Genomic DNA, 24,910 nt, shown 5'->3' with positions numbered 1-24,910 from the left:
ATGTTTAAGAATCTTCTTTTAAAATTAAATTAAAATGCAGAGCCCCCCGGACCAGTAGCCAGGACCCGGGCAGTGTGAGTGCCACTGAAAATCAGCGCACGTGCCATAGGTTGCCTACCCCTGCACTATATGTTTTATTAGCAGCAGGGTAGGAACTCCAGCTGCTTATATAAAATTGTGGCACAAAGGCTGAACTCAATTTTAACATCTTTATACTCTTAGTAACAAAAATAAAACTAATTTATTTTGGAATTAAGTGTAAAGAAAGAAAAAGTGTCTAAAATAACTTTTTGGCAGTCCTATTACTTGAAACACAAAAATGGTCAATTGTAGCGCACATTTAGGGTTGCCAACTTTCTAATTACTGGGAATTGAACCCCTGAGGCCTCCCCCTGGCCCTTCCCCGACAGCCCTGCCCCCATCCTGCCCCTTCCTCTTAGCTCCGTCCCCACCCCTTTCCCCCAGGCTGTTCCATTTCAGGTAGAACCCAGCACTTTTGAGAAGCCTACTGACTTCAGCGCAGAACAGCTTGTAATATGGGTCATAGTTAGTTCCTGATTCAAGTAAATTGTTTCCTCATTAATTTTACGGTAGCTATGAAAAAATTCTGAAGATGCAAAATATAAAAAATGTAGCTTCAACAAAACATATCTTCATCTATATGCAAATTGACCGCTCTTTTCTTTAAAAATTTGTAAACTATCTAGGCCATAAAATCTGATAAAGGAAGTAACATTTTTTCAATCAAACAGGAAAAAATTCTTAAGTGGCAGCAGCTCAGACTGGTGTGCTGGATATTCAGGATGTATTTTACTTTAGTTTTTAATTATAAAAAATTTGAATAGCAAGTTTATACTAAATACAGGCTGGGAAGGATTAGATTTTTATCTGTAAATGTCTATAAACGTTGATTTCACTGTTCACCACCCAAAAACTGATGAAAAATATATCCACCAATAATCATTGGAATTTTCAGATAGGAAAAATAAGAAAAACAGTACTTGAGAACCTATTAGAGTGTGATCTAAGCATACTTTCTTTGTATATTTTGACATGATGATGACATGTTGTGTTTTAATGGTTATAACACTTGAACTGTTTGAATCTCAATGATTATTGTAATTAAATAATTATCTGTCTTTCCCCATTATTTCTCACAACTGTGAAAATGTATCTCCATAAAAATAAAAAAAATTGCTTAAAACCCATAATTTTGTGCAAATGTGAAAATAAATAAAAGTATAAAAATACTTAAAAAAAATTATTATCCATCAAAATTATAAAAAACCCAAATTCTCCCAAGCCTAACTAAATATATTTGTCTCTGAAACTCGGCATCTTATTAAGTATACATAAATAAAAATGTGTACATAAAATATTTCCTGATTTAAACTGCAGATGTTTTTGTATGTTTTACCGATGATAAAGTATAGTAATACCAAATTACTGTGGACAAATTGGAGAGAGTCCAGTAGAGGGCAACAGAAATGATTAGGGGGCTGGAGCACATGGCTTACGAAGAGAGGCTGAGGGAACTGGGCTTATTTAGTCTGTAGAAGAGAAGAATGAGGGGGGATTTGATAGCAGCCTTCAACTACCTGAAGGGGGGTTCCAAAGAGGATAGAGCTAGGCTGTTCTCGGTGGTGGCAGAAGACAGAATAAGAAACAATGGTCTTAAGTTGCAGCGGGGGAGGTCTACGTTGGATATTAGGAAACACTATTTCACTGGGGGGGGGGGGGCGGATGAAGCACTGGAATGGGTTACCTAGGGAGGTGGTGGAATCTCCATCCTTGGAGGTTTTTAAGGCCTGGCTTGACAAAGCCTTGGCTGGGATGATTTAGTTGGTGTTGGTCCTGCTTTGAGCAGGGGATTGGACTAGATGACCTCCTGAGGTCTCTTCTAACCCTAATATTCTATGATTCTATGAACACATAGACAACCTTATTCTCCCTTTTCAGCCCAAGATATTTACTGGTTTTTCAATTTTAAAATGCATTCAGTGTATAAGGATGAGGAGTGCATTTGAAGGAAGTGAGTAATACATATGTAGGCGGAATCTGTCTAGTCCCAGAACAGGACACAGATTTCCCACAATGGTGTTCAGAACCTAGAAGTGTCTTGGCCAAAATGGAACTGTTGACAGCTATAAGCTCCAGGTACCTGGTTTCCATGACTCCATGTCCCTCCTGGTCTCCTCTCCCTCAAATCCATGCCCTCCAGTTCTGGCTCAGCCCCACAACTAAAGCTGCAAAGCTTATACTCAGCATCTGGTCAGTTTATATCATGTTCGTAAAAATAATTCTTTATATCTTTGGAATTCCCACACTAAAACCCAACCTCAACCCCAACCCCTGCTCCCACTGCATGTCTAGAACACTGTTATGCAAGGTCAACAAATTTGGAATCTGTAGGGTAAGGGGCCAAAATTTGAACGGTATTTAGATGCCTAAAGATTCAGATAGGCACATAGTAGGATTTTCAAAAGCACTTAGTGGTCTTAGGCACTTTTAAAATTCCAACTAAATGCCTATCTGCATCTTTAACCACTAAACTACCTTTAACAATCTGTCTCCCAGTCATTTTGAAGATAGGAGGACACAAGAAAGTTAGGAGATTTTGGGACACAATAACATTATAACTCCCTTCCCCATTTTTTCCCAGTCTTCCCAGAAAGACTGTACACTGGGGATGAGATATGGTGTATGAAATTTTAGAGGGACTGGTTTCCTTTTTTAGGAAGTTGGGGGAAGAGAGTTGAAAATTGGGCTTGAAATAGAAAGCAAGCTTAAATCTGGAGCAGCAACCTATAATAATGTTAATTAGTTGATGCTGCGCAATATAAAGCACTACGTGATAACTATTATTATTACAATCCTATATATGTACTGAGTGTTATTACCTTTATAGAGAAGGAAGGAAAAACTTAGTCATTGAATTGGTTTAACACCCGTGACCCTTGAAATTTCCTAAAATTCCTCATTCCTCTCATGTCTATTAACCATTTCACAAATCTTTCTATGTTACTAGGTAGCAAAATTAACACTCACATTTATTAATTTAAGACTAAAGTAATGTACTATTACAAATAAGATATGTTAAAGGGAAGTTGCTTCTGGCAGTGTCCTTCCTTTCAGATTAAATTTTAAACTGAGTGAAAGGATGTTAATTTACATTAAAAAGTAAAGGTAGTTTTGCTCCATATGAGACTATTCTTTTAAAACATCATGGTCCAATTCTGCCCTCAGATACAGACAATCCAACGCTCAGTGATGTCAGTGGGAGCATATCTGTGTATCTGATTGTGCAACACAAACCAAATATAGCTGACTGATTATTTTTTAAAAATATGCAAATTCAATTCTCTCTCTGATGGGATTAAACTTTGAGTTAATGGGGAAGACTGCACAAGGTGAAATGTACTCTAATGCAGATGGCCTCTAGAAGGATTTAGGCACCCATAAAGGTCCTTAAAACTAACATAGGGTAGGAATTTTAAGGTGTGACAAAAATTTACACAGTGGAATACTCCAGACATTGATAGTACAATATTACACAGGTAATCTTTCTGTAGGGATGAACTGTTCGGAATAATTTGCTCAGGTCTCTGTCTGAAGCACAAATATGCATTCTTTTGACACTATGTTAAAGTCCTTGTGGTTTACCATTACTTTTTCTTCTAGAAATTTACTTATTGTGACTAATAAAGAAAAATCCATTTCTCCATTTATATTTGACTTCCATCTTTCTTAAAATATCTAGTTAATCATATGGTCAAAACACTCTGATTCTCAGAGATTTTTGTGAGTGATCTTCTGTTTGTTTGTTTTTTGCAGGATTCCAATGCTAAGCTCCAAAGCCATACAGTTTTTCTATTTCAAACACTTTATTAAATTAAATTTACTATGCATTACAGCTGGTGAGAATCCCTTAACAGTGAGACCAATGCAGTTCTGCTGCCCAAGGAGGGACAAGACTGGGGGGACACAGTGTATATCAATATACTGTAGAAGCTCTCTGAACAGTAGGCTCAGGTGAACACTGGCTGGTTCTGAAGACCAAACAATCACTATGCAGTTCCTCCAGTACTAACTCTTCAGGAGATAGGGCTGCATTTGGGCCATGGAGGGCTATGTCTACCATCTGCCCAGTGTCCCACACAACTACCTGGAGTGCTAGGCTGAGGTCTTGGCCCCAAAAGCATTTCTTTTTAAAAAAGAGAGAGATTTGCAGTATTTTGGATCCTGTATTAGTATTCAGTGCTGATGTAATGCTATAATTCTATATGCAGGCTACATATATAAAAATTTACTTCTATGTGTAAACTTAAATAGAAGAAAAAGAGAAACTGAAAATATACAAACCTGGCCATCTGAATCAAAAGCCAAGCAGGCAACTCCATGCGTATGCGCATCCTTAAGAACAGAAAGAGTCAGTACACTGTAGGAATTCCAGATGCAAATGTAAGGGTCCTTCCCAACCTGTCCTGTAGCAACTAAGGTTTTATCTGGGTGTACAGCCAGGCTAGAAAAGAATATAGTTCAAACCACACTTCATTCTCTAGTTCAGCACAACATTGTAGAGTAATCAAAGATGAGAACAAATATTGATTTTTTTCAGTTTTCAAAAATCCCAACTCCTTTAACATATCAAAACCTTGATAGCAACAATCTCTAGATAAATGTATTTCAAATTGTTTCCATCTTAATTTAGCTTGCTAAATTTAAACAGTATGTTCAGCTGAGACAGATTAAGACGATCAATAAAGTACAATTCAGCACACAGTCAGATTTTAGCTAGTGTATTGTCAACAAAAATATAAACTATTGTATTTTAAATAGTTTTGTTTATCTGATAGGCCTGTTTCTTTCATGGGCCTCTCTTTGTCTTTCCATGGTTTTAGAAATTAGTATGCAAATTTCAGTTCAAATTAAAAAAAAAAGTAGGCCAGCAGCTGAGTAAAATATATTTTTCACAATTAATTTAAATTATAGGAAGGCCTTCATCATCATCATTATACATTTTTTAAAGAATCAAAACCTCAGAGGGGATGGGGAGTCAAACTACTGCTTCTACCTCTGAGATAAGGAATTGCATGTGTTTATGGATATATTTTTAGTTACTACATCCTCAGGAAAGCTGAAATTTCCTGTACCTATATATTTTACCTTCTTTTCTCTGATATTCAAGAAAAATTAGCAACAGCCATATCAAACAGTACTTGTACTACCTCATTTTTGTATATAGATAGAAATGTTTAAAAAATATTATGCAGGGTTTTTAACCCCTCCCATTGGGGTTACAGAGAAATTGGTTTTGAACACTGCCCATATGCATCTCTTTAAAAGTAAATATATTATAAAGTATGTCAAGCAACATCCTTACACTCTTTGTTATTTGGATATGCTTGTTACTGCAAAATAGTATAACCCAGGCCAACCTGAAAGCCTCCCCCCCCCAAAAAAAATTGTTATTGCAGAATTAAGGTTGCCTGCTCTTCCAGAATATCAAATTCAAACCAACAAAACTCAAACTTAGTAAAAACCAGGAAATGAAGAGTAAGTTTCATATCAAACTTTTGAAAACCAGGAAATACAGAATTGGGAGGAGGGATGTCAGACCCCCCTCAGAGGGGCAGGCAGTCCTCTCCCCAATCTCTCTCCACCCTCCTGCCCAGATCTCAGCTGGCTTTCACTGAGAGTCCCTGGCATGGCAAACTGCAAATTCAGAGGCAGCTTCAAATAAATATGAAAACGGAGTTTAGTAAATGAGACACAAAAAATAATACAATCAGTACAGTAGCCCCTGTTTTGTTTATATTGTTAAGTTTAATTTTACAATAGTCTAGTATTTTAAATTTTTGTATTGGCAATGAATATTTACGTTGGAGTAGTCAGAGGAAACTAGAGATTTGAGAGCTAAGCATGGGTATGGTTGGGGAGACGGAAGCATTGCCCCCCCAAAACCCTCTGGCAGGCACAAATTCCCCCCCACCCCACCCCACACAGACGAAGCCCCATTGGCCTGACTGGAGCTGCCCCCCTAAATATAGAAGTCAAACTATGCCTGTGGAGCTAAATAGGAAATATTTGGAGCTTTTGGCACTGAGGAAGGGCTGAGGTGGTTTAAGATTGTGGAATAAGCACATTAACTGGATGTCCGCTAAAATGATCAGCAGTGAAATAGGTAACTATTTGAACGGTTTCATCATTTGTTTTTAGAAACTACCCATTCAGATGAATGGGACAGTTACAGTGTTCTCAGAAGTATAATTTCAGGCTGACTGCAGATTCAGGAGACAACAGTGAAACAGTTTACACTCTGTTCATGTTTACTTTGCACCCATAAAAGTTACACATGGGGAAAAACACTTATGCTGGGTCTACACTACCCGCCTGAATCGGCGGGTAGAAATCGACCTCTCGGGGATCGATTTATCGCGTCCCGTTGGGACGCGACAATCAATCCCCGAATCGACGCTCTTACTCCACCAGTGGAGGTGGGAGTAAGCGCCGTCGACAGGAAGCCGCAGAGGTCGATTTTGCCGCCGTCCCTACAGCGGGGTAAGTCGGCTGCGATACATCGAATTCAGCTACGCTATTCGCGTAGCTGAATTTGCGTATCTTAAATCGACCCCCCCCGTAGTGTAGATGTAACCTTAGATTCTGTGGTAGGAGGTGAATTAGAAGGCTAATTATCTAGCTGGACCACATGGGCCCAAACTAGAACATCTTTCACTATGATTCTTTTGTAACTAAACACATTGTTTGGAAGAGAATTACCCAAATTATTTGTTGCTGTCCATTAAAAAAATCAAAAGAATAGAGAACACTTTTGAGGAATAAGAATATTGGAGAGCACGCTAGTTAGTGTGTTGCCCTATTCCTTTATGTGCCACCATTTTGTTTCTGTTCTAGGAATACAATAAAGAAGTAGCCAGGGCCGTAATCAGGATGGTGCAAGTGGGGTAGCTGCCCAGGGTGCAAAGCCATTGGGATGGAAAGATGGGGCCAGAGGCGCCCCCAACCCACACAGGCTGGGTGGCCTGTTGAGGTGAGTCAGGGGTGGAGGTGGTGTTCCCTCTCTGACCCCGTCTGGCATCGCCGAACCAAGCCACCTGGCAACGCCACTCTCCCCCCAGAATGTTCCTCCACAACCCCTGGGGTGTGCGCCTCACAGTTTGAAAACCTCTATGGGGTGGTCACCTGCTCCACACCCCATTATGAATAGTTACATGTTACCTCTGAATGGGGTGGAAAAATAACCCCCCAAAATGGCATGGGTGCTGTCAAGGCTGCTTCCCCACTCTGAACTTTAGGGTACAAATGTGGGGGCCTGCATGAAAACGTCTAAGATTAACTACCAGCTTAGATCTGGTCCGCTGCCACCATTCCCAAGTGGATTCCCTTCCCTGGGAAGCCTTGAGAAACTCTTCACCAATTCCCTGGTGAATACAGATCCAAACCCCTTGGATCTTAAAGCAGGGAGAAATGAACCATCCCCCATCCTTCCTTCCACCAACTCCTGGTGAATACAGATCCAACCCCCTTGGATCTAAAAACAAGGAAAAAATCAATCAGGTTCTTAAAAAGAAGACTTTTAATTAAAGAAAAAAGGTAAAAATCATCTCTGTAAAATCAGGATGGAAAATAACTTTACAGGGTAATCAAACTTAAAGAGCTCAGAGGACCCCCCTCTAGCCTCAGGTTCAAAGTACAGCAAGCAGAGATAAACACTCTAGTAAAAGGTACATTTACAAGTTGAGAAAACAAAGTAAAACTAACACGCCTTGCCTGGCTGTTTACTTACAAGTTGGAAATATGAGAGACTTGTTTAGAAAGATGTGGAGAACCTGGACTGATGTCTGGTCCCTCTCAGTCCCAAGAGTGAACAACTTCCCAAACAAAGAGCACAACAAAAGCCTTCCCCACCCCCAAGATTTGAAAGTATCTTGTCCCCTTATTGGTCCTTTGGGTCAGATGCCAGCCAGGTTACCTGAGCTTCTTAACCCTTTACAGGTAAAAGGATTTTGGAGTCTCTGGCCAGGAGGGATTTTATAGTACTGTACACAGGACAGCTGTTACCCTTCCCTTTATAGTTATGACAGGTGCAAATATGCTTGTTCGCCCTGGGCACTAAAATGGATCTGGGGGTAGCCACATTAGGACCTAACCCAGCTGAAATGAGCTCCCCCGTTGCTGCTTACTCAAAGGTTTCAAAGGCTGCTCCCTTTGAGGGGAAACTAGTCCCTATCTAGAACATATTGAATGCAACATCATTTTCCCATAGCCACTCTCTCCCCAGGAATGCAGTGTATGTCTGAATAGTAGTTATGTGGTTGTAAGTAACTTTTAAAGATGCTGGCACTGAATTGCATTTATGTCAGATTGAAAGAAAAGGGGAATCTGGCAGTTAAAGAGTATGTCTACACTTTGAACTGGGGATGCAATTCTCAGTTCAAGGAGACATACCTGCACTAAAACAGAGTGTAGCTGTGGTGGCACTAGCAGTGGGAGGAGTTAGTCATCTGGAGTATGTGTCTAGGGCAGTGGTTTTCAACCTTTTTTCATTTGCAGACCCCTAAAAATTTCAAATGGAGATGTGGACCCTTTTGGAAATCTTAGACATAGTCTGTGGATCAGCAGGGGTACACAGACCACAGGTTGAAAACCACTGGTCTAGGGTCTCAGACAGGATCATATTCAGAGCATCTAGCCCCTCCCGCTGCCATGGCTACACTATTTCTAGTTCACTAGTTCAATCAGAACTAATTCAGGTATGTCTCCTCGAGCTGGAAATTATATTCCCAGCTCAAAGTGTAGACATACCTTAAAGATTCACACATGCCCCTCTAAAATATAGCAACTATAACTTGAATAAACACTCACCCAGATTTCAGGATTCACCTACACACTAACTGGGTAGATGGGCTAGAAGTTCTCTGCTCATCTGTGTCTACCTTCACTACATCCTGATGACAAAGTACTCCCCCCCCAGTTATCTTTTTTCCTAAAGCACGTGTGTGCATAGACGCTTCCCGATTTACGCAAGCATTCCATTCCGGAACGCCTTGCGTAAGTCGAATTTTGCATAAGTCAGGGACGTATACCCGACAATTAAGTAAAAAAAAAAGCTTACAGAATTTACGGAACTTTCCGTAAATGCGGATTTGCGTAAGTCGGGTTTGTGTAACCCGGGGAGCGTCTGTATTATATTACAAACAGGTTAAAATCAAATGTTCATGGTTTAAGTATTAACCTTTCTTTCTAGTGATCCAAAGGATTTCTAGTATAAGAACATAAGAACAGCCATACTGGGTCATACCAAAGGTCCATCTAGCCCAGTATCCTGTCCTCCGACAGTGGTCAATGCCAGGTGCCCCAGAGGGAATGAACAGGTAATCATCAAGTGATCCATTCCCTGTTGCTAATTCCCAGCTTCTGGCAAACAGAGGTTAGGGACACCATCCTTGCCCATCCTGGCTAATTGATGGACTTATCCTTCATGAATTTATCCAGTTCTTTTTTGAACCCTATTATAGTCTTGGCCTTCACAATATCCTCTGGCAAAGAGTTCCAGGTTGACTGTATCACCACATACTTCCTTTGTTTGTTTGTTTGAAACCTGCTGCCTATTAATTTCATTTGGTGATCCCTAGTTCTTGTGTTATGAGAAGGAGTAAAATACACTTCCTTATTTCCTTTCTCCACACCAGTCATGATTTTATAGACCTCAATCATATCCCTTACTCGTCTCTTTTCCAAGCTGAAAAGTCCCAGTCTTATTAATCTCTCTTCATACAGAAACCGTTCAATACCTCTAATCATTTTTTTACCCTTTTCTGAACCTTTTCCAATTCCAATATATCTTTTTTGAGATGGGGCGACCACATCTGCATGCAGTATTCAAGATGTGGGCGTACCATGGATTTATATAGAGGCAATATGATATTTTCTGTCTTATTATCTATCCCCTTTTTAATGATTCCCAACAGTCTGTTCACTTTTTTGACTGCCACTGCACGTTGAGTGGATGTTTTCAGAGAACTATCCACAATGACTCCAAGATCTCTTTCTTGAGTGGTAACAGCTAATTTAGACCCCATCATTTTATATGTATAGTTGGGATTATGTTTTCCAATGTGAATTACTTTGCATTTATCAACGTTGAATTTCATCTGCAATTTTGTTGCCCAGTCACCCAGTTTTGAGAGATGCTTTTGTAGCTCTTCGCAGTCTGCCTTGGACTTAACTATCTTGAGTAGTTTTGTTTCATCTGCAAATTTTGCCACCTCATTGTTTACCTCTTTTTCCAGATCCTTTATGAATATGTTGAATAGGACTGGTCCCAGTAGAGACCCCTGAGGGACACCACTATTTACCTCTCTCCATTCTAAAAACTGACCATTTATTCCTACCCTCTGTTTCCTATCTTTTAACCAGTTATCAATCCATGAGAGGACCTTCCCTCTTATCCCTTGACAGCTTACTGTGCTTAAGAGCCTTTGGTGAGGGACCTTGTCAATGGTTTTCTGAAAATCTAAGTACACTATATCCACTGGTTCCCCTTTGTCCACATACTTCTTGACCCCCTAAAAGAATTCTAGCAGATTGGTGAGGCATCATTTCCCTTTACAAAAACTATGGTGACTTTTCCCCCACAAATTATGTTCATCAATGTGTCTGACAATTTAATTTTTTACTATAGTTTCAACCAGTTTGCCCGGTACTTGAAGTCAGGCTTACTGGCCTGTAATTGCCAAGAAAACCTCTGGAGCCCTTTTTAAAAATTGGCATCACATTAGCTATCCTCCTGTTGGTGTCACTAGGCATAGCTACCATGTAACTCGGGGGAGTGGAAGGCCATAAGTGCCGATGAAACTCCTGCGCTCTGGGTCTAAGTGAACCACAGAACTCCATCTTGTGAACTCTCACCTACTTCTATGCTAACTGCTTACATGCTGAAGCAGGCTGAAGCAAAAATGTAATGGTCAACTTTTCTAGCAAAACTTGTAGTGATAATGTGGTGAAAAAGGGGGAGGGAAAGACTGCGTAAGACTGCGTGTGCATGAAACTACAAGGTCAAAGATAAGCATACGGACGGGAATCTTTCTAACTGTAACTGCTCGAGGAGGGAGGGGTAGGAGGGGTAAGAGGGAGTAACAGAACAAAGGCTTGCACAGAAACAGCTTGGAATATAAAATGGGACACTTGCTTGTATTTGCCGCGCTTGATTTGAGACATGCTGGTCTCCTAGTGCCTATTCGGAGCTCTTGAATAAAGTTGGTTTGTTTCTCCACCCCTGGTGTGTTCATTGGTGCAAAGCACACCAGGCAAAAACTCCGCTGTTGCCCCCCTCGGGCTCTTTTGGGCCGGCAACAGTTTTGGCGTCCCTGGGTGGGCTCGAGGCTGAAATTTAGCCTTGCCCAGATCCCTCCTGGCGGCCGATGGATTACAGCGACGACCGACGCCTAGCGCGCACCGGTGACTTCATCGCGAGCCTCAGCGGAGATGTGGTTTGCTCGACCCCGGAGGGCACAACGGTGCAACGCACTCGAGTAGTGGAAAAGCAGTTGGGGGCGATGGTGAGGAACCAGATCCTTGGATAAGGTAGGAACAGTCCAGAGGGGACTTTACCTGTTTTGACCTGGGTGTCTCCCTAGAGTATGGGGCAGGGACAGAGTACAGCCGGCAGGGTACAGTGTACACCCTTAGAATGCATTCTGGTGAACTGGAAAGTGTTTGGATCGGACCCGTTGATTAAAAGTAAATTGAAAAGGTTCTGTACAGTTGATTGGCCTCAAGAAAGGTGGCCACCGGAAGGATCACTTAATTACAACACGATCCTTCGGTTACTTTTGTTTTGTCAGAGAACAGGTAAATGGAATGAACATCTCTATGCGTATACGTTTATGGTGTTAAGAAATAGGACTGATATTTTGCACAAGTGCCATTTGACTCCGACAGGCTCGGTAGCACCTGCTGCTAAACCCCAGAACCCTCCTACAGTTGTAATGGCAGAATCGGTATCCCCTTCAGCTCCAGCACCCCCACAGGCTCCAGAGAGTACCCCCTCAGTGGGATTGTATCCGTTGATTACTGAGAATGTGGTAGCCCGTCCAGGAACACAGGAGCGTGCAGCCCAGATTGTGCCAGTGTATTCTCATGTTCCTTTTAACCCAGTGCACCTAGCTGCCTTTAAGGCAGAAGCAGGGGAATTCTCAACGAATCCAAGCAAGTTTATTTCAATCTTTGAAGGGTGTCTAGCTAGCATAAGCCTGACTGGGATGATTGCAATATACTGATGAGAACCTTGTTGTCTGAGGTTATAGCTAAGGCTAAGGAGGAGGCACAGAGAAGGCATTTAAGGTTTAAAAAGGAAAGCTATTGGACACCAGAGGTTGTACCGAGTGGAATCCTTAAGAGTGAGTGTGCTCGTCCTGGTTTGTTGCTTCAAAGCTCTGTATAGAAGTTATGTTACTGAAAGGGTTTATAATGGCAATGTGTATGTGTTCATTGTTGGGAAAAGGTGTATGAGTGAAGAGTGGAAGGTTCCTTTGTAAGTTAGAAGAAGCCAAGAAAGGGAGAAGGAAAAAGAACAGAACGAGTTAACTGGAAAATATAGCTAGCAAGCTCAGTCATGCTGGCCCTATCCAAGGACATTGTTCACAGTTAAGACTTGGCCGACAACCAAGAGAAAGGGGGGCCTGAATGTGCCCAAGCAACTGTGAGATCTGGAAAATACTGCCAGGCATAATGAGGACAAACAAAGGGTTAAAAAGCAGCTTTGCTGGACAGTATTGGCCCAGGGATTTAAAAATTCCCCCATTCTGTTTGGCCAGGCTCTGGCCAGAGGCTTGGAGGAGTAGGACAATGAGGACAAAGCCCTCCTTCTGCAATATGTAGATGATTTGCTAATTGCTGCTGTGCGTCTAATCCCTTGTCTTAAAGCTACTCTGAGTCTCCTGAACTTTGTTGGACTCCGAGGATACAGGGTAGCTCGAAGCAAAGCTCAAATTGCACTCTCTGAAGTACAGTATTTGGGATTTCACATCAGGCAGGGAGAGAGAAGACTCTCAAATGACAGAAAGGAGGCTATCTGCCAAGTTCCTGTCCCTAGCAACCGTAAACGGCTTACAGCATTTTTGGGCATGGCAGGTTTTTGCAGAATATGGATCCCAGAGTTTGGACTGTGGGCTAAATCTCTGTATGAATGTGTTAAGGGAGTGGATCATGACCCCTTTCACTGGACCCCAGAAGCGGACAGGGCATTTAAAATCTTGAAAAGGAAGCTGATGAAGCCCCAGCCCTGGGTCTGCCAGATCTCTCTAAGCCATTCCAACTGTATGTGCATGAAAGGAAAGGGATAGCCCTGGGAGTGCTTACTCAGTTATTTGGTGCCTGGAAACGTCCTGTAGCCTACTTTTCTAAACAACTGGATCAGGTTTCAAAGGGGTGGCCAGCATGCTTGAGAGCAGTCACAGCCACTGCCCTAGTGCTTGGGGAAACTGAAAAACTGACACTGGGAGGAACTGTGCAAGTGTATATTCCCCATATGATTCAAGCCCTGCTGGACACTAAGGGTGGTCTCTGGCTCACACAGGCTCGGGTTGCTCGGTACCAGGCAAAACTGTTAGAGAATCCTGAAGTTACCCTGCAAACCTGTCCCTCCCTTAATCCAGCTACCCTGCTACCAGAAACAGAAAAGCAGGAACATGACTGTCTGGAAATCATAGATGCTCACTACTCCAGCCGCCCAGATTTAAAAGATCAACCACTCTCAAATGCTGACTTGGAATGGTATACCGATGGCAGTAGTACTGTTGTAGATGGGCAAAGGAGGGCGGGTTATGCTATTGTGACACTCCATGATACCATGGAAGCTGAGAGTTTACCTGCTGGGACATCTGCCCAACTTGCTGAACTAGTGGCCCTGACTCGTGTACTCGAGCTGGCAAAAGACAAACGGGTTAATATCTTTACTGACTCAAAGTATGCTTTTGGGGTATTGCATGCTCACGCTGGTCTGTGGAAGCAAAGGGGAATGCTAACAGCCCAAGGTTCTCCGGTTAAGCATGGGTCTCAAATTCCCCGGCTGTTAGAAGCGGTACAACTCCCCGCAGCAGTAGCAGTGGTACATTGCAAAGCCCATCAAAGGGAAGATCAAGATGTAACCAAGGGCAATGCCAGAGCAGACAGGGAAGCCAAGCGCGCTGCTACCCTGAAGTCACCAACAGAGGAGAATGCCCAAATGCATGCCCTCATCCCATCAGTAGGTGAGCTTGCAGCTCCTAAGTACTCCCATGAGGACAGAAACCTGGTTGACAGGCTTGGTCTCCAGGAAAAGGAGGGATGGCTTTATTCCACAGAGGGAAAAATCCTCTTGCCCAAGGGCCTAATCCAACCGGTGTTGCAGAAACTGCATCAAACCACACATGCAGGCAGAGAGGCTCTTACCCAGCTTATGAATAAGTATTTTCTAACCTCTGGACTTAAACCCCTAGCATCACAGGTACAGGCTGAATGTTTAATCTGCCAAAAGAACAGCCCTCGACCAGTAGTAGCAGTGTTGCCAGCCTCTCTGGAACCTACTCCAGGCCTAGGATTGGTGTGGCAAATAGACTTTACTGAGTTTCCCCGGACCCAAGGGTACCGGTACCTCCTTGTCTTGGTGGATCGATTCAGTGGATGGCCTGAGGCCTTCCCATGTCGTAACAACACCGCCAAAACAGTGGCTCTTAAGTTTGTCAAGGAGATCATTCCTCGCTTCGAACTCCTCCAGTGGATGGAATCTGATAACGGAACACACTTCACATCTCAAGTTGTTCAAAAGATATCAAGTGCTCTGCAAATCCCCTGGAAGCTCCACACACCATGGCGACCACAAGCCAGTGGAGTAGTGGAACGCACAAATCAGACACTCAAGCGACACCTCTCAAAGGTCTGTCAGGAGGCCTCTCTTAGGTGGCCTGATGCTTTGCCCCTTGTGTTACTCCGCATTCGTGCTCTCCCTAAGGGCAGGTTAGGGCTTAGTCCCTTCGAGATTATGTTTGGAAGGGCATGGCCTCTGAATGGTACACCGGTTCTGGCAGGGGAGTGGGAGATGGAGTGTGTTTTTTTGTCTCAGTACATGTGCTCTTTGTCTGCTGTTCTTTCTTCTCTTCACAGATACACCAAAGATTCACAGCCTCTTCTGCTGGATGCCCTGGTCCAATCCTTACAGCCTGGTGACTCCGTTCTCGTACGGACCTGGAAGGGCGAGCCTATCCAAGAGAAGTGGAAGGGACCCCACACCATCCTGCTTGTCTCCCACACAGCGGCAAAGGTTGAAGGACACAAGAACTGGATTCATCACTCTCGACTGAAAGCAATACCCACTCCTGAACAGTGGACTGTCCAGCCTGCAGAGAAGACTGCTAACGACGCTTTGGGACTTAAGCTGTTATTCAAAAGACAGTAAGGGTCGTTGGGAATGCTTTGTGATATCTCTGAACAGCCACAGCACACTCCCCGCGAGAACCCTGAGCGTTGGTTTTATCTATTCACAGAAGGCCAACCTAACCTATGGTCCTGGTCCTTTTATTTTTTTGATTTGTTTGGTATCAATAATTCTTATCTTCTGGGCATTTGGGTTGTGTAATCACAATATGGGTTCAGGTTTAGAGTCTCTCACAACATTCCTTTTTATCACAGGAGCAATCCTTCTGCTACCTACTGTTTCACTCAGTTTGCCAATGATACCCTGGCCATAGAAAAAAGCATAAATTCTGAGCTGTACCAGCTTCGATTGCTGGCTCTACAAAACCACCAGGCCCTAGATTATGTGTTAGCCTCACGGGGCGGGGTCTGTGCCCTTATTGGAGAAGAATGTTGTACCTATGTCCCAGAGTTTTCACAGGATACTAACAAGCATATCTTATCAGCCGAACAGGCCTTGAACCAGTGGAAGGCCCAGGAAGGGGAACCCACTGTTTTTGATTCCCTTTGGGGTTGGTTACCTAGTCTAGGAGGACTAGGGGAAGGCATTGTTCGCATCTTGCTCACAGGTGTTGTGATATGTTTTGTCCTTTTCCTTTTGCTCGCTTGCTGTAAAGTGCTCATACGTAAGATTTGTACCTCCCATTCCCCAGAAGTTCCTTTATATTCTCTCATCGCTGATCCCAAGTGCATGGAGCTTAATCGCATTTTGTCTTTAGAGTATGAGAAAACTCTGCCAAAGGTTTGTTGAGTGTTCTCAAAGGAGGGATTGTTGGTGTCACTAGGCATAGCTACCAGGTAACTTGGGGGAGTGGAAGGCCATAAGTGCCGATGAAACTCCTGAGCTCTGGGTCTAAGTGAACCACAGAACTCCATCTTGTGAACTCTCACCTACTTCTATGCTAACTGCTTACATGCTGAAGCAGGCTGAAGCAAAAATGTAATGGTCAACTTTTCTAGCAAAACTTGTAGTGATAATGCGGTGAAAAAGCGGGAGGGAAAGACTGCGTAAGACTGCGTGCGCATGAAACTACAAGGTCAAAGATAAGCATATGGACGGGAATCTTTCTAACTGTAACTGCTCGAGGAGGAAGGGGTAGGAGGGGTAAGAGGGAGTAACAGAACAAAGGCTTGCACAGAAACAGCTTGGAATATAAAATGGGACACTTGCTTGTATTTGCCGCGCTTGATTTGAGACATGCTGGTCTCCTAGTGCCTATTCAGAGCTCTTGAATAAAGTTGGTTTGTTTCTCCACCCCTGGTGTGTTCATTGGTGCAAAGCACACCGGACAACGAACCCCGCTGTTGCCCCCCTTGGGCCCTTTTGGACCGGCAACACTCCAGTCATTTGGTACAGAAGCTGATTTAAATGATAGGTTACAGACGACAGTTAATAGTTCTGGAATTTTGCATTTGAGTTTCTTCAGAACTCTTGGGTGAATCCATCTAGTCCTGGTGACTTATTACTGTATAGTTTATCAATTTGTTCCAAAACCTCCTCTAATGACATCTCAATCTGGGACAGTTCCTCAGATTTGTCACCTTAAAAGAATGGCTCAGGTTTGGGAATCTCCCTCACATCCTCAGCCATGAAGACTGATGTAAAGAATTCATTTAGTTTCTCTGCAATGGCTTTATCATCCTTGAATGCTCCTTTAGCATCTCAACCGTCCAGTGGTCCCACCAGTTGTTTAGCAGGCTTCCTGCTTCTGATGTACTTAAAAAAAATTTGCTATTACTTTTTGAGTTTTTGACTAGCTGTTCTTCAAATTCTTTTTTGGCCTTCCTAATTATATTTTTACACTTCATTTGCCAGAGTTTATGCTCCTTTCTATTTTCCTCACTAGAATTTAACTTCCACTATTTAAAGGATGCCTTTTTGCTTCTCACTACTTCTTTTACTTTGTTGGTTAGCCACAGTGGCACTTTTTTGGTTCTCTTACTATGTTTTTTAATTTGGGGTATATATTTAAGTTGAGCCTCTATTATGGTGTCTTTAAAAAGTTTCCATGCAGATTGCAGGGATTTCACTTTTGGCGCTGTACCTTTTAATTTCTGTTTCACTAACCTCCTCATTTTTGTGTGGTTCCCTTTCTGAAATTAAATGCTATAGTACTGGGCTGCTGTGGTGTTTTCCCCGCCACAGGGATGTTAAATTTAATTATATTATGGTCACTATTACCAAGGGGTCCAGCTATATTCACCTCTTGGATCAGATCCTGTGCTCCACTTAGGACTAAATCAAGAATTGCCTCTCCTCTTGTGTGTTCCAGGACTAGCTACTCCAAGAAGCAGTCATTTAAGGTGTCAAGAAACTTTATCTCTACATCCCGTCCTGAGGTGACATATACCCAGTCAATATGGGAATATTTGAAATCCCCCATTATTATTATTATTGAGTTTTTTATTTTAATAGCCTCTCTAATCTCCCTAGGCATTTCACAGTCACTATCACCATCCTGGTCAGGTGGTCAGTAATATATCCCTACTGCTATATTCTTATTATTAGAGTATAGAATTACTATCCATAGGGATTCTATGGTACAGTTTGGTTCACTTAAGCTTTTTACTTCATTTGATTCTATGCTTTCTTTCACATATAGTGCCACTCCCCGACTAGCATGACCTGTTCTGTCCTTCCGATATATTTCGTACCCTGGTATTACTGTGTCCCATTGATTATCCTCATTCCACCAGGTTTCTGTGATGCCTATTATATCAATATCCTCATTTAATACAAGGTACTCTAGTTCACCCATCTTATTATTTAAACTTCTAGCATTGGTATATAAGTACTTAAAAAACTTGTCACCTTTAGCTGTCTGCTATTACATGATGTGATTGAATGGAACTTTTTTTCATTTGACTGTTTCTCATCAGATCCTACCTGTATTTTATTATCTTCCATCCTCTCCTCCTTACTAGGACATAGAGAATCTCCATTAATAGATCCTCCCCTAAGGGATATCTTTGTCCGAACCACGTGCTCCTCTGTACCTATCAGCTTTCCCCCAGCCCTTAGTTTAAAAACTGTTTTATGATCTTTTTAATTTTAAGTGCCAGCAATCTGGTTCCATTTTGGATTAGGTGGAGCCTATCCTTTCCTGAAAGTTTCCCCAGTTCCTAACAAATCTAAACCCCTCCTCTCTACACCATCATCTCATCCACGCATTGAGACCCTGCAGTTCTGCCTGTCTAACTGGCTCTGCGCATGGAACCGGAAGCATTTCAGAGAATGCTACCATGGAGGTCCCAGACTTCAATCTCTTACCTAGCAGCTTAAATTTGGTCTCCAGGACCTCTCTCCTATCCTTCCCTATATCATTGATACCTACATGTACCACGACCAGCGGCTCCTCTCCAGCACTACACATAAGTCTATCTAGATGCCTCGAGAGATCTGCAACCTTTGCACCACACAGGCAAGTCACTGTGAGGTTCTTCTGGTCATCGCAAACCCAGCTATCTATATTTCTAATAATCAAGTAGTGAGTATTCACCCACGAAAGCTTATGCTCCAATACATCTCTTAGTGTATAAGGTGCCACAGGACTCTTTGTTGCTTTCTAATAATCAAATTGCCAATTACTAATACCTGTCTCTTCCTAATAACTGGAATTCCCTCCCCCAGAGAGGTATCTTCAGTGCGAGAGGATACCACAACATCATCTGGAAGGAGGGTCCCAACTATGGGATCATTTCCCTCTGCTCCAGTTGGATGTTCTCCTTCCCTGAGACTTTCATCCTCCTCAACAGCACAGAGGCTGTCAAACCAGGGTTGGGACCATTCTACTGTGTCCCAGAAAGTCTCATCTATGTACCTCTCTGTCTTCTTTAGCTCCTCCAGCTCTGCCACCCTGGTGTCCAAAGCCCATACATGATCTCTGGGGGCCAGGAGCTTCTTGCACCGAATGCACACATACGCCACCTGCCCATAGAGCAGGTAATCATACATGCTGCATTGGGTGCAATAAACTGGATAGCCCCCACTCTGTTGCTGGACTTCTGCTTGCATTATCTTTTTACTCCTGCAGCTGGTTCCTTTGTTGAGGTTTTGTTTTTATCAAGAGGTGTTTTTGGCTTGAAGTTTAAAGAATGTTAAGAGTATCTAGCCCCCCACTCTCCCACTCCACCTGTAAACTCCCTTGCAAATGCCCCTGTTAGCCGCTCCTGGTCGCTAGCTCCTCTGGTTGCTTAGGAGCGGGCTTTTTAAAGCCCTGGTCTTCTTGAGTAGCCCCATCCCCTGGTTAAGGGTTGATGGGTGCTAAAGGGCTTAGGGATCAAAGCCTTGTCAAGAAACTCTCAGCTTTCAGCCTTGCCTAGCAGGCCGCTAGGCTCAGCACACACATGGTCGGCATATGGTCCCCCAAACAAACAGACCACACGGTATGTTTCAGTCAAGCAGCAAGCACACCACAAACACACACACTACAGACAACAAACTTACCCCAAGGGTCACATAATTGCTCCTCCTTCACCTGGAGAATGCCCTTGAAAAACTCCCCTGTTAGCCGTCCCTGTTTGCTAGCTTGAACACTTCTCCCCTCAGCCCCACAAACACTGAAAATGATAAACATCCTCTAACCAATCCACTGTATTCTCCCCTCCCATATCCCTATTAATCTCTGCTTCCATTTCAGAATGTTGGCAACACTTTGGTCATACATCAAATATCTTCCAGAACTGTGCAGTAGTGCAATTTTTAAAATTTGGCTTGTCCAGGGACACTAAAATTAGCAGCTATGGAAGCTGACTTTTTGGAAATAGGACAAGTACAATTCTCTGGGCCACTTCCCCACAGCAGCCCCAACTCAATATCTTCTTCACAATTACCTCAGGGCCTCCTTCCTTGCACCTGATATAGATTTGTACTGCTTCGTTCCTCCAACAGCGCGGCTCCCTCCTATAGTCCCTGACACCCACGCCTCACTGACTAACTGGGAGGCTTTTAACTAGTTCCAGCCAGCCCTTGATTGGCTTCAGGTGTCCCAATCAATCTAGCTATCTCCACTGCCTTCTAGAAGGATCTTAATTGGCCCCAGGTGTCTTGATTAACCTGGAGCAATTGCCATTTGGTTACCATGGTACCAGGGATTTGTTTAGCCTGGGGCTAACATACCTGTTCCTCACTACTTTACTGTAGCCATCTGGCCTTGCCCCATCACAGTGGATAGAAAGCTGGCTAGATCATCAGTCTCAATAGGTAGTGATCAATGACTCAATGTCTAGTTGGCAGCCAGTATCAAGCGGAGTGCCCCAGGGGTCGGTCCCGGGGCCAATTTTCTTCAACATCTTCATTAATGATCTGGATGATGGGATGGATTGCACCCTCAGCAAGTCTGTGGATGACACTAAGCTGGGAGGAGAAGTAGATATGCTGGAGGGTAGGGATAGGGTCCAGAGTGACCTTGACAAATTGGAGGATTGGGCCAAAAGAAATCTGATGAGGTTCAACAAAGGCAAGTGCAGAGTCCTGCACTTAGGATGGAAGAACCCCTTGCACTGCTACAGGCTGGGGACCAACTGGCTAAGCGGCAGTTCTCCAGAAAAGGACCTGGGGATTACAATGGATGAGAAGCTGGATATGAATCAACAGTGTGCCCTTGTTGCCAAGAAGGCCAATGGCATATTGGGCTGCACTAACAGAAGCACTGCCAGCAGATCGAGGGAAGTGATTATTCCCTCTATTCGGCACTGGTGAGGCCACATCTGCTGTATTACATCCAGTTTTAGGCCCCCCACTGCAGAAAAGATGTGGACATTTTGGAGAGAATCCAGTGGAGGCAACATAAATGATTAGGGAGCTGGAGCACATGGCTTACGAAGAGAGGCTGAGGGAACTGGGTTTATTTAGTCTGCAGAAGAGAAGAGTGAGGGGGGATTTGATAGCAACCTTCAACTACCTGAAGGAGGGTTCCAAAGAGGATGGAGCTAGGCTGTTCTCAGTGGTGGCAGATGACAGAACAAGAAGCAATGGTCTCAAGTTGCAGTGGGGGAGGTTTAGGTTGGATATTAGGAAACACTATTTTACTAGGAGGGTGGTGAAGCACTCAAATGGGTTACCTAGGGAGGTGGTGGAATCTCCATCCTTAGAGGTTTTTAAGGCCCGGCTTGACAAACCCTGGCTGGGATGATTTAGTTGGTGTTGGTCCTGCTTTGAGCAGGGGATTGGACTAGATGACCTCCTGAGGTCTCTTCCAACCCTAATCCTCTATGATTCTATGTCCAAGTTGCTGCTCTAGGCTATGGATGTTGAAAGTGCTCTGGTAAAGTTTGTGCAGGCTCCCATTGGGGCTTATAACTTATATTTTTGATAACAAAAGTGGATGCACTCCGATATTCATTTGGATAGTCTGTTTTGAGACTACCCTTTTGATCGTTCTGTTATCGAGACGAACAGTTTCAGTGATTTTCTAAATGTTTTTTTTCTTTCAGTGTAGAAAGCTCATGCTCTTTGCACGTCCAGGGTGTGGAGTCATGCCTCTCTTTTGTCTGCATGCTGCTTTGGAAAAAACACGGGTAAGTAAATGGGTTGGTTTAAATGAAAAGGGGAGGCCACTTTGGGAAGGAATTTGAGGTGTGGTCTTAAGCTAACTTTATCTTTAAAGAAAGTTGTGTATGGAGAGTGTGCCATTAAGGCATCTAGTTCTCCAGCACATCTAGCCAACATACTGGCTATGAGGAAAGCCACCTTCATAGATAGAGGGAGTAATGAACACATGGCCAGTGGTTCAAATGGAGTTTGCATAAGTCCACGTAAGACCAGGTTGAGGTCCCACATAAGAGTTGAGGTCCTTATTTCGGGGTAAGTGTTCTTAATGCCCTTGAGGAAGTGTTTGGTTGTTGGGTGGGTGAATATGATGACCCCATTCACCTTATCATGGAAAGCCATGAGAGCTGCAAGGTGTATTTGATGGAGCTTGTCGAGAGTCCCAATTTTTTTAGTTCTAATATGTAATCTACAGCTGTCAAGCAATTTAAAAAATTAATCGTGATTAATAGCGCAATTAATTGCATTGTTAAACAATAATAGAATATCATTTATTTAAATACTTTTGGATATTTTCTACATTTTCAAATAGATTAATTTCAATTACAACACAGAATTCAAAGTGTACAGTGCTCACTTTATATTATTATTTTTATTACAAATATTTGCACTGTAAAAAACAAAAGAATTAGTATTTTTTCAATTCACCTAATACAAGTGCTGTAGTGCAATATCAACTTCATGAAAGTTGAACTTACAAATGTAGAATTATGTACAAAAAATAACTGCACTCAAAAATAAAACAATGTAAAACTTTAGAGCCTACAAGTCCACTCAGTCCTACTTCTTGTTCAGCCAATTGCTCAAAGAAGTTTGTTTACATTGCAGGCAATAATGCTGCCCGCTTCTTGTTTACAATGTCATGTGAAAATAAGAACAAGCGTTCACATGGGACTGGCGTAGCTGGCATCACAAGATATTTATGTGCCAGATGCATTAACAATTCATATGTCCCTTCATGCTTCAACCACCATTCCAGAGGACATGTCCATGCCAACGATGAATTCTGCTCAATAACGATCCAAAGTGGTGTGGACTGATGCAAGTTAATTTTCATCATCTGCGTCAGATGCCACCAGCAGAAGGTTGATTTTCTTTTTTGGTGGTTTAGGTTCTGAAGATGAGTGGTATCCTGTTTGGTGGAATGGTCCTGATTTGGGTGAGGAGTGATGGGGTGCATATATCTACCCTTCATCCTCATCCTCATGATCACTGGAGAGAGGGGGAGCAGATCTAAATGGAGTGGTCAAACGGCTCGGTACTGATCAAATTGGAGTGCCATCGGTACTGAGGAGTGGAGATTCCAGTGTTGAAGAGACCAGTAGCTCTGTATGCCTAAATAATTGGTGCAGTACTGGGAACGATGGTACCGATGTTGGCATTGCCGCCGGTACTGACATGTGAGTTGTAGCTGCCGGTGCCGAGGGTCTTGTGCTATGCAGCATAGGTGCCGCTTGTGTAACACCGTTGCAAAAAAAGCAAACATCATTCTGGGATGTATTGGCAGGAGTGTTGTAAGCAAGACATGAGAAGTAATTATTCCGCTCTACTCCGCTCTGATTAGACCTCAACTGGAGTATCATGTCCAGTTCTGGGTGCCACATTTCAGGAAGGATGTGGACAAATGGGAGAGAACTCCAGAGAAGAGCAACAAAAATAATTAAAGGTCTAGAAAACATGACCTATGAGGGAAGATTGAAAAAATTGGGTTTGCTTAGTCTGGAGAAGAGAAGACTGAGAGGGGACATGATAACAGTTTTCAAGTATGTAAAGGTTGTTACAAGGAGGAGGAAGAAAATTTGTTTTTCTTAAACTCTGAGGATAGGACAAAAAGCAATGGGCTAAAATTGCAGCAAGGGAGGTTTAGGTTGGACATTAGGAAAAACTTCCTAACTGTCAGGGTGGTTATGCACTGGAATAAATTGCCTAGGGAGGCTGTAGAATCTCCATCACTGGAGATTTTTAAGAGCAGGTTAGGCAAACATCTGACAGGAATGATTAGTCCTGCCATGAGTGCAGGAGACTGGACTAGATGACCTCTCAAGGTCCCTTCCAGTTCTATGATTCTATGAGTGCTGAGAGTCCCTTCTGCTTCGTGGGTACTGAGGCAGAGGATTTCACTTTGCCCTTTGAGCCTTCGGCAGAGCTAGCCTGCTTAGGGTCTTTTGCTCTCTGGGTACTTGCAGTACCAGACGGTCCCGGTGTCTCAGAGAACAACGTACCAGGTGCCAACGATATCGATGTGGTCTTGGCAGCAGGGGAGCGCTTTTTCTTAGCTGCTTCCTGTGGAGATGAAATCTCAGCCCATTTTTTTGTAGCCTTCTTGGGCAAAGGCCCTTTAGTAGGAGCTATTGCAACAGAACCTTTGTCAGAAGCTGCTGATGGTGACTGTTGGCCAGGGTGGGTCCTTGACTCAGGGGCTGAGGCTGGTCACAGAGATTTTTCCATCATAGAAGCTTAAATTGGAGATTCCTCGCTTTCCTTGTTCTGGCCTTTAGATTAGGGCAATGCGAGCACTTCTGTGGGATATGTGTCTCACTAAGACAGCAAACACACTGTGCGCATCCGTCAGAAACGGATTGACAGCCTGCATGTCAGGCACCGTTTGAATGCCAGAAAGACGGGCATACTGGATAGTTTTCTGTCCCAAAATGAGAGGGGGGAAACAGTAAAACTCTAGACAACCTGAAACTTATTTTCCTAATAAGGGATATAAGGATAGAAGAAGAAAAAAAATGTTGTTGTTTTTTTAAAGAAAATAAGATAAGATAAGTAGGAAGGGTAAGAATAACTATTAACTAACTGCTAACTAAACTATTTACCATAAAGGAATCTTATACTAAATGTAGATAAGAGGAGCTGCTAAGTGCTCTGACTCAAGCCAAA

General features: G+C 43.0%; 1 protein-coding gene across 2 annotated transcripts in view; it reads right to left on the bottom strand.

Annotated features, from left to right (window-relative positions):
* EML6 (EMAP like 6) overlaps positions 1-24,910 on the bottom strand; it is a 403,044-nt gene that overhangs the window by 212,388 nt on the left and 165,746 nt on the right. For both annotated transcript variants that reach the window (XM_005308049.5, XM_065590765.1), the window contains exon 3: positions 4,363-4,522. In XM_005308049.5, the coding sequence (XP_005308106.2) occupies positions 4,363-4,522 (160 nt within the window). The remainder of the gene's footprint in view (positions 1-4,362; positions 4,523-24,910) is intronic.

Source organism: Chrysemys picta, chromosome 3 (assembly GCF_011386835.1).
Source record: "Chrysemys picta bellii isolate R12L10 chromosome 3, ASM1138683v2, whole genome shotgun sequence".
Taxonomy (NCBI): domain Eukaryota; kingdom Metazoa; phylum Chordata; order Testudines; family Emydidae; genus Chrysemys; species Chrysemys picta.
The sequence above is the reverse complement of the archived record's forward strand: the minus strand, read 5'-3'. Positions and strand labels throughout refer to the sequence as shown.